Here is an 11,241-nt window from a genome sequence, read left to right on the forward strand (position 1 = left end):
ACTAAGTTAGTAGACACATATCTTGGTTCGTGTTATAGTGTCAAATGTCAACGCATTCAGCATGCACCACTGAATACTGATTGTTATTAAATTGATAATATATAATCATTATTAAATATTGTGATAATTAATTTGTTTTATGATAACAATATAGTATCACAAAGGACAAACTCGGCACTCGTTTGGGTGATAGGATCAGATTCTGTGAGACTGGAAGCGTGTACTGTGAATCACATTACAATATCGTGATTTAAGTGATTCGACGTTTTGACACACCTTACTCCTAGTTATAAATTAGTCCTTTAACGAATTTGTCATATTTCAAGTTTTGTATTTACTACATTATTTATGATCTCAAAATCTTATCTCTGCCTTTTAAACAGACACAGCTTCACTTTTCTTAGAGGTAAGTCATAATAATAATTATACCAACTAATTTTTGATTTTGTAAACAATGTTGCGTTTGTTTAAATACCTGCCATAACTCATTACTGCAATTAAGTGGGTGCTGCTGTCATAAAGCAACGTTAAAATATATAACTTGCCATATAATATTATAACATTAAAAAAATTGAGTTCAATATATTTTTATTTTGTTTAAATATTTAATGATGAACCATATACATAATCTAAGTAGATCTTGGACAAATTATATATTTGTTTAGTTATAACCAGAGTTCGGAAGTTTTAAAAGGTTAAATCGGTTATAAAAGAAAAATGTAAACATTTTTAAAAAAAATACTAATATGCATAAAAATATTTTACAATTAAGAAACATTGTACCTACACTTTTTTCTTAAATCCACATTTTAAGTTTTTGTTTTTTCGACTTATTATTGTTAAGAACGAATTTCTAGCTTGCTCTGTTATCAATCAAGTACATATAGAAGAATATACAACTTCTGGAACTCCGAGCCTCAGTTATAAGCTATAACTTATATATAACGATAGAAACATGTGTTTGAAATAAATATATAATTCAACTAGGTAGGTATGTGCATTTATTTAATTGAATATCTCTTTTATGATTTAAGAAAATATACAGTGTGGGCGTAAAAAAAAATGAAAATATGTAACAATTTAATTAATTTTTGTAGACAGGGATTTTAGGTATGTAATATCATTGAGCATATATTGTATACTAAATATGTACAATGTATACTAATGGTAATATATATGCTTGAACAATGTACGAGTATCGGGATAATATTGTTTACAATATTGAATATATATTATTAAGGATTTTTAGTTCACATCAAGTAAACCCAGGAAAAAGTACTATCAACAATATTTGAACATGAATCTTTAACAGATATGAGGTCCAATAAAAGTCCTGTGACCATAAACAAGCCTTGCTTTTTTTGGGGGGTGTCATTAGGTCATCATTGAGGCGAGGCTTCATGTTAGTTACATATCATTGGATTTAAAGTGAAAATAAAATGATTAAACACTTAAATTACATTTATAATTTTCACTGAGAAATTAATCATTAACCATGCTGTGTGATAATCAACCCTAAGTCATAACTCGCATACAAGTATACAACTATATTGCGTTTTATTATTTTGTATAAAAGTGTCCAAAGTTTATAATCTTTATTTTATCTGAGATCTAAATGTAAGTGAATTTAATGTAGATATAAACAAAAACAATAAGTATATATTAATTTATTAGGTCTTATTTATTATTATTATTTTAAATTTTTTTGGAAGCGATCATATTTACTAAATGCAATGTTTTAATTTTATTTACAGAATAATCATCTTCTAAAATGACTGGAAAATTAAAAGCTATATGTTCATTAAAAGGCCATTCTGGTATTGTATGGAATGCATCATGGCATCCAAAAGGACAAATGTTGGCATCCTGTGGCGAAGATAAAACCATCAGATTGTGGAATTATAAAGATGGTGATAAAAGCACTTTAAAGTGTTTGTTAGCTGATGGTCATCAGCGGACTGTCAGGGCAATTGCATGGTCGCAATGCGGTCAAAGTTTAGCATCAGCTAGTTTTGATGCGACTATAGCTATTTGGGATAACAAATCTGGACAGTTTGAATGTAATGCTACTCTGGAAGGTCATGAAAATGAAGTTAAAAGTGTAGCATGGTCTAGATCAGGCTCAATGTTGGCAACTTGTAGTCGTGATAAATCTGTATGGGTATGGGAAGTATGGGAGGATAACGAATATGAGTGTGCAGCTGTCTTAAATGCACACTCACAGGATGTTAAGAAAGTAGTATGGCATCCCCAAGAAGATATATTGGCATCCGCTAGTTATGACAACAGCGTTAAGTTGTACATGGAAGATTCAGACAAAGAATGGACTTGTGTAAGTACTTTGAGCTCACACACATCAACTGTCTGGAGTTTAGCATTCGACAAGACTGGTGATCGACTTGTGACTAGTAGTGACGATCGGACTCTAAAGATATGGCAAAAATATCTACCTGGTAAAAAAGTTATTATTTTTTTTAAATCATTTTAAACATTGTAAAATTATTTCATAATTTCCTTACAGGTAACCCTGAGGGAATTTCCGTTAAAGATGGAAATTTTGTGTACAAATGTGTATGCACAATCAGTGGATTTCACACTAGACCAATTTATGATGTTACTTGGTGTCATTTGACAGATCTAATTGCCACGGCATGTGGTGACAATTCTATAAGAATATTTAAAGAAGAAGATTTATCGGACCGTAATCAACCATCATTTTCATGCGTTTCACATGTGAGTGAAGCTCATTTACAAGATATCAATTCTGTTCAGTGGAATCCTGTAGTTAAAGGAATTTTAGCATCTTGCAGCGATGATGGATTGGTAAAAATTTGGAAAATGGAATCAACATAAGGCTATCACAAAAACATTTATCTTTGTTTAATACTTTAATCTATGTATTGTTATTATATCATTGTATTGTATAAAAGTTGTAATATTAATTCCAAATATATTTTAAATGGGATGATTATTAAGAAATTAAAGCTGAACTACTGAAAATACACATTTTGATCATTATTGTGTTTTAGAGTTTATCTATAAGAAATCACTACAGCTGTATTTTATATGTATTTCAAAAATGATTTGAGAATGAACAAAATCAAATTTAAAATACAGTAGGCCATAATTTATGGTAATTATATATTATTAGTAATACAAATTATTTTACCCAATAAAAACATTCCTACAATTTTTTTTTTAAGACTTGTTAATGCTGTCACTTTTGGATTAACTAAGAAGTATAGTTCCAATTAATGTGAGATGGGTACAACCATTATTGTGTCTTTGCTTCATGCATTATAAATGTGGAGTTTAGGTTAACACAAAATGTGTGGCAGGTATAAACCTAATAAATTTAGATATAAAACTTTGGCAATGGGTTAAGAAAATACAAATATTTAAATTGAAATGGAAACAGTTTTGTTTGTAATATTACTCAATAACCGTGGGAACAACGGTCCATAACTTATTTATTATACTTTCTTATTAGGCATTAAAATATGTAATGGATAGTTTGATTTCGTTGAAAAATAATAAAAAAAGACATTTTTGGCGCAATCATAAGTCATGACTATTGTATAATCTAACTTTTTTAGAGTCCCACCTTGACTATTTAACCGATATTTAACATACTATAATAAGTTCCTACAACATTTCAAAATATTGGCTGTTTTCAATATCAAACAGTCGTGACTCCATTAAAATGTTGAGTGGGATTTGTCTTAAACATGCTGTTCGCCCAATGCTATTTTTTATTTGCATGCAATCATAGTTAAGAAAGCAACATTATGTTGTATTATTTTAAATTCTAAGCAAATTGGCGAAAATATTAATTTTTAGTTTTATTACGATAAATGTTGATAAAAAAAAGAACAATCTTGAAAATTTAACACAAGTCGATACCTCATGAAGTCATGAGTAATAGGTTATTACTGAAGTTAAGAAATGTATCAGTACAATTTTCTTTTATAAACATTTAAATTCAAATTTGAATGAAATATTATTTATTAAAACTAACGAACCTAAATTTAGTTATTTTCTTGTAATTCAAAAATATTTTCAATGGGATTTGAAAATCATGTATATTATTAGGTATATTTTATATAGGTAGGTATACACAATGTCACAATGACATTTTCAAAACATTTAGATTAATTTTATGCTATTGCCTATTCATTCCATGCTACACTTCTACATCAAATCAGGATTGACTCTAAAGTTAATGATGAGCCATTAGGCTTACATTTTTTTATTTATCACCATTTAATTTTGACCATTAGCATAGATATACGTATTATATATTATTATAATAATATAATAAAGCGATATTTTTTGGTAAAAATTTAATCGACATACCGTAAATCGTAGGCAATACTAAAATAAAATTAGTATAATATCAACACCAATATATCATCAAATATACTTACCTATATAGGTAGTGCTGACAGACGATTTTTTTGCTCAGACTGGTTTTTCGTGTGGCAATTCGGTTTTTTATCGTTGAATTCAAATTTAACACATACTTAAATTACCCATAGTGATTAGGTGACTTATTAAACGACGATGTACACTCGACACCTATTGTACATCAAAGTGGTTAAGTACCTAATAGGTACCTACTTACCTCTTTTTTTTAGATTCTGAGCGATGCGATGAATGTGTTTTGAATGTGTTTTGTGATTGAATCGCAGCATTGTACCCAAGGTCGACGATTAAAGATCGAAGCTCATTTCTACTAAGTCCAAATAAAATTAACGTCTGTTCTTAAATAATCCTTATTTTACAGCAACCGCGGCACGTACCGGAAGCCACCCGTGGACCGTACCTCGTTATTGCGCGACCGGCCAACGGAACATGGCGACACTGCCGGAAGTCGTCTCGACGTTGAAGAAGATGGCGCCGCTGTCCCTTGCGGAGTCTTGGGACAATGTCGGTTTGTTGGTGGAACCGGACGTCCGGAAATCTGTCAGCCGCGTTTTCCTCACCAACGATCTCACCGAGGACGTGCTGGAGGAAGCCGTGAGCGTTGACGCCGATCTCATCGTTTCCTACCATCCGCCGGTGTTCGCTCCGTTCAAAAGAATTACTTCGGACGCCTGGAAGGTACCCATATAAACACTGATGTGTGTTTGCAATTGTTTAACTGTCCTACAAACACCAGATTCGTAAGAACGCACATTTTCTTAGAAACTCGACAACTACTATTATTATAATGACGAATTATTTTACATGATGGAAAACAGCTCGGCTTACCGCGATGAGTGGCAATACTGTAATTCCCAGCCGGGTTGTAAAATCGTAACCAGTTCGAGACGCAATTTCGAGCACTCCATTTTAAAAGTTATTCGTCAAGTTTTCTTTTAAGTTTTGTGTCATATTTTATTATATCTGATGAACCCGCTACTTGGATGATAGTCGTCCAAACACACTCACTCCGCTTGTTTTTATGTAATGGATGGGATACTAATGACATACCTACTGTAGGCAAGTAGTTCAGAAATGTATCAATTTATAGACATCATACCTATTGTTATGGAGTGCTTTGCGTCTCACATCCACATAGGTACATCGATAATCATTATATTGTTTCTATTCGTTGAATATAATCTGCAACCATTGATTAAATATACTTAAGCACCACGGGTATACTTAACCAATGAACCAACTGTAAATGCTTGTATTATAGGCATGTAAGGTATGTTTGTAAGATAATAATATATTATATTCGTTAATTCGAAGTACAAATGTTCAACCGGTTAAAAAATATCATAAATCAGCCAATATTTTAACTTAAGCTTGTCAAACTTTAATTTAATTTTAATGCTAACATGTACATTTTTTATACAACTTTATTTTTAATCTTACTTTTATTCGAATATTTAAATCACAGATTAAATATTTCAAAATAGAAATATATATTGAAGAAACTGTCACTGATGTAACAAAATTACATCTCAATAATTGCATGTCAATTTCGGTATATAACGAAACTAATACACCAGGACAGAATATCCATAATTATTTTTAAAATCTCAAATTAAAAGTTGCACAAAATATTTTTTTTTTACATTAATGCCTTTATATAATGAGTTAAATACAATTATTTCGAATACAACTGTTGAAAAATTCGAATCTAATGACATCGATTTGCTATATGGAAATATCTAGAGTCGTGATTCAGAATTTTAGAGATTGAACAATCATAATTATTGTAGGTGGCTATATGGCTATTTATTATATGTATTTTATGTTCGTTTATAGAGTCGTATCGTAAGCCGTTGTCTTGGCCGAGGAATCGCAATATATTCCCCTCATACTTCATGGGATGCCGTAGAAAATGGTTTAACCGATTGGTTGATAAGTTGTTTTGGTAAGAATATAATATATGTGTAGTATTTAAAAAAAAATTTTTTCGTTGTCTGTATTGGTCGAATTTTAGCGAATTCATATTATAACAAATAAATTGATGAATGTATATTCATAAATCGTAGACGGTGTGGTGTCTACAATACAACCGCTGAGCATAAATCCAGAATTTAGCCACGTCGTTACTTTATCGGCGTCACGGAGCGATAATACTCCTTTGGGTGGAAAAGAAATCATAACCATCGTGGAATCATCAGAATTTTTTGCCGGCGTACACTTCAAGTAATTAGCTATTCAATTTTTAGTGTTCCAATGCTTCGTACCTGAGAATTGTGTTATTGATAATATTTTTTCGTATATGTTTTTACAGAATTATAAGCCACAACGATTCTCAACTTCAACTGTTATGCAATTCGAGTTCTCTAGTGACGCTGGATAAAGTTGCTAAGTCTTCAAAATGCAACCTTTTTTTTCACGCCAACAAAAATGAATCGGTTAGTATGCTTCTATACATGACGGTTACAATGCGTCCATTGTATGGCTTATGTATACTATGAAATCTAAAAAAAAAAATATTTAATATTTTGTAGGTACCTATCTATATATATATAAAAACATAAGATTTTCTTAATGAATTATACAATCACGTTAAGTAAAATTAACGACTGTAAAAAAAGTATTAAAATTTAAGTAGACGCCTATATATAATTCATATGACTATTGGCAAGTCTTATTTTTGTAAATTTCAAGAATATGTAGGTGTTTGTCATAAAATACTGCATACCTATTCAGTCAATTGACTTAAAACCACAAAATTCAAATGAATACTTAAAAAATAAAATCATTGTTTTAATTAGCTTTTCTATACATGAAATGTTGAACATATACTTGCAGCGTATTATGCGATTCTACAGCATACAACCAATCATAATAAAATAATATCCAAATAGTATAATGACTGCATTTTGTTAATTTTTGTGACAAAATTAATATTTTCAGTTGCCGTCGTGTTCTACGGGCTCCGGTCGCCGTTGTCAATTTAAACACGGACTGACCATCAGTGCTGCCGTTGAAAAGATCAAACGTCATTTAGGCGTCGACAATTTAATGATAGCTCTAGCCAGAGGATCGACATTAGGTATTTTTTATACTTTTCATATTTTATTTATATATACTATTATACCAATTGCAACGATCATATACGGGATATGTATACCTATACAGTCACTAACCACAATTGTAGAATTCTGATATGGGGGGTCTACATTTTTTTTTACTCGATTTTTCTGATTTTTTATCCAGATAAGATTTTATAATAACATGTACTTTCGATTATATTTATATTTACGTGTAAATTAAGTCATTCAATTATTCAATTTTTTTGGGGACTGAAATAATTTATATTTTTTTAAACATCTAATTCATAGGCATTTTTTACACCATTTCTAGAATTGCCTTTTTCATAAATTTATCTTCGATACAATTTCAATCAATATCCTTAAATTTGATCCTGACTGTGCACTTTAGAGCCTCTATACTGCAGAACGATAGTGGCGTGCCAGCTTTAGGTAGGTACATATACTGGTAGGGTGATGGTAGCACAACCAGTGGCGTATTTAAGGATTGTCCGGGGTTACTAGACTCCTCCAGAACCCCTCAAAAAAGAATAACTATAAAGATATTGAAATTTTAATTTGATATTATATAATAATAATAATACAATGAAGATAATTTATACACAAAGACTTTAAGTATAACAATAAAATAAATAACAATTTTCTTATATTAATACCTATAAAATGTTGGAATTAAAAAAATTGTTGGACCCTCTCAGAAAAATAACGCCACTGAGCGCAACCATGTGATATTTATGAAGTGGAATGGTCATTGTCCTATATATTAGTCAATATCTCAATTTGTCTACCTATTTCAATTAATTTTTACCAAAAAAATGTCTATACTTGATATAACGTTGGTTTGGGCTCTCTCTCTTATAATGGAATAATCGTCGTCATGTCCCAAGGTTGTATCTCAAATGCACTGCGGATAATACGACAGCAATATATAAAAACAATTTATGTTAGTGTAAATAAAACATTTTATATCAAGCTTAAGACTTATATGAACGACTTAGACGAAAGCTCGAAGTTCTACGTGAAATGCTGAATTAATACCACTTGTTGAAGAATTGTCCTTAGCGATAAGTTTTGAAAACTGATAGTATAATAAATATGTATTATAGGTAGCTATTAGTGTTATTTGCGATTGATTTTTTTTTTTTTTTTAACTTTTAAATGTTTAAAATATTTTGAGGAATAAAATGGACATTTTACCATTTTTCGATCGCATTCAGGTCCAAGCACTATAATTTACTATGTTACCTATATTAAAATAATGCGTTTTTTCATTATGGTTTATATATGTACACATCAACTGCTATGAGATTATTATTGGCGTTTCTGAAATGCATTTGAAAGACTTATACTTATTATATTTGAAGTATGACGCACGAAAAAGGCTTACGTGCAATAATTACAATATAACTAATCTACGTGAATAATGCTTTTATTATTACGTTACCAGCGTGATTTACAGAATCGACGATCTGCTCGGCCGCGGCGGTGGCCGGTTCGGGTGCGTCCGTTTTGCGCGGCTGCGACGCCTGCTTGTACTTGACCGGCGAAATGTCTCACCACGACGTGCTGGACGCCGTGCACAACGGGGTGACGGTTGTGCTGGCCAATCACAGCAACACCGAGCGGAGCTACCTGAACGTGTTCGCCCACCGACTGCTGGCGGAGATGCCCCAGTTGAACGTTCACGTTTCGAAAGTCGACCGAGATCCGTTGGTGTTTGTTTGAACACCATAAATAATATTACATTGTACATTATAATAATATACAAACGTACACGATATTTCCGTTTGGTTTTTTTAGTCCCTTTAATGCCCTTATATTATTGTTATTGTTATTACATTTTTTTTTTTTTTTTATTGATCTTAAACTTGGCCACTTAGGCCGTTAGCTGTTAGTAGAAGGGGGGGGTTTGTTTGTGTATGTGTGGCAAGGATTTTTCGCTGTAAATCTCGGATGGTCACCCATACGGGGGGAGCTAGCGACACCGGTCGGTACGCACACTCAGGGCGCGTAGTGAGTGTAGACACCGCGCCGCACCAAGCCACTCATTAATTATTATTGTATCATATAATGACATTTAAAACCTGAAATCCGTCAAACTTAGTTTTAACTGAACGATGATAATCTAGTTTTTACAACCCCCCCTTCGTCAAAACTGACAATGACTAGTTACGACTAGAATTAACCAGGGCCCTCGAAGTTGGAACTATAGTTGTCACTTCACTCACTTATACTTTTCTTAGTTAGAACTAGTTATGTCTGAAGTATAATGCTGAAAACTAGAACTATCTAGTGAAAATCGATTTTCAGAAGTCATTTTAATATTACTGATTAAAACTAGTTTTAAAAAAAAGGGATGGTGGAAAACTAGAGATGACTAAGTACATAATAAATAAGTCACAGAAATGTATTCATTTTTTAGAACAAATAACCGAACTTTATTTTACTTGTTTCGGCAGGGAAAACTATCATGGCATTTAGAGTTGCACACAATTTTTTTTTTCACAAGTAGTGATTTGTTTTACATGCTTTATTAGTTGCAAGAAAACGCTAAGTTCTGTCCTGACCCCATCGTTGCTTTTATTGCAGCCGCGCAGAGGGAAATATTGTCTGGTCTCGCTGTTATGAATATAATTGTGCAAGAAATAAACTCAGACTCAAAACAATTGACTGCCTAATAAGTAATAACAAATATTTTATTTTATTTTGTATAATAGAAGATGATAGTAAATATATTATATACTTGCACGTCTTGTAGTAGAGTTTGTCAAGAATTCCGTCTATAGCTCCAATTTTGTTTCAGTCGTAGCACTTCTTAGGTTTTATGTTTAGCACCTATACATTTCAGTTAAAACTAGTTTTTTAATTTAAACATTTTAAATTTAGGTTAATTCTAGTTTATTCAACCTATAGTTAGTACATAATATCTCCAATTACAATAGGTTATTGAATATACCTAAACAATAATATTAAGAACAAATTTATTTATTTTATTAATAATAGGTTTATTATTTTATTATATTCATAAATTTACTTTGTAGAGCTTGAAATTGGTTTAAAATATCGATTAATATAGTTCAAAATCATTTATGAGAGTATAGATAGACATTACAAAATTACTTAAAATTGTTAAAACAATATTTTAATTTGAAAAAAAAATTGAAAAACATGTTTAAAATTCAATTGCGAACCAAAAAAAGACTTAATAGACATTGTGGAACTATAAAAAAATGAAAAATGATAAAATCAATACATTATTATTCTAAATCGAAATCATTAAGTACTTACTTTTACTTATATCGATAGTCGAAATCGAAATTAAGATAAAAATTTCTTTCCGATTTCAATCCCCGATATTTTGTTTATAAAAACCATCGTGACAAAGTCATAACAGTAAGAATCAAATTTCTATTAATTATTGAGGCGATACTTATGTCAAATGAAACTCGATGTACGTAATATTTGAAATACGCAAGTATATTATTAAATTATTAAAAAAATGATTTCCCTGGGAGTTTCTATTCGTAGTAAGTTTTAAACTTTAAAGCTTAAACGAATAAACTGTTAAAACATCATTGTATTTTTAACTTTTCTCGCAACACAATTTATATCAATCAGTAAATCACATATTATATTTTATTTTATTATGTACATTTAACTTATAAATATTACCATCACTTATCTAAATATGTGTACTTCTGTTTGAAATGATAAATAATATTCATTGAATTTTTTTTGC

The 11,241-nt window shown here is 30.8% G+C and overlaps 1 protein-coding gene across 2 annotated transcripts; it reads left to right on the top strand.

The window, feature by feature from the left end:
- Window positions 1-124: 124 nt before the first annotated feature.
- LOC111042553 (probable cytosolic iron-sulfur protein assembly protein Ciao1) lies at window positions 125-9,282 on the top strand. Of its 2 annotated transcripts, XM_022327199.1 has the most exons (7): window positions 125-406; window positions 4,787-5,103; window positions 6,262-6,370; window positions 6,492-6,648; window positions 6,737-6,860; window positions 7,366-7,504; window positions 8,962-9,282. In XM_022327199.1, the coding sequence occupies exons 1-7, from the start codon at window positions 349-351 to the stop codon at window positions 9,225-9,227; spliced, it is 1,170 nt and encodes a 389-aa protein (XP_022182891.1). In that variant the 5' UTR covers window positions 125-348; the 3' UTR covers window positions 9,228-9,282. The 2 variants fall into 2 exon arrangements, with proteins under 2 accessions (XP_022182891.1, XP_022182892.1); XM_022327200.1 differs by lacking the exons at window positions 4,787-5,103; window positions 6,262-6,370; window positions 6,492-6,648; ... (1 more) ...; window positions 7,366-7,504; window positions 8,962-9,282 and adding exons at window positions 1,755-2,453; window positions 2,522-3,018 and having other exon boundaries at window positions 154-406.
- Window positions 9,283-11,241: the final 1,959 nt, after the last annotated feature.

This window comes from Myzus persicae, unplaced genomic scaffold, assembly GCF_001856785.1.
Source record: "Myzus persicae strain clone G006 unplaced genomic scaffold, MPER_G0061.0, whole genome shotgun sequence".
NCBI classification, from domain to species: domain Eukaryota; kingdom Metazoa; phylum Arthropoda; class Insecta; order Hemiptera; family Aphididae; genus Myzus; species Myzus persicae.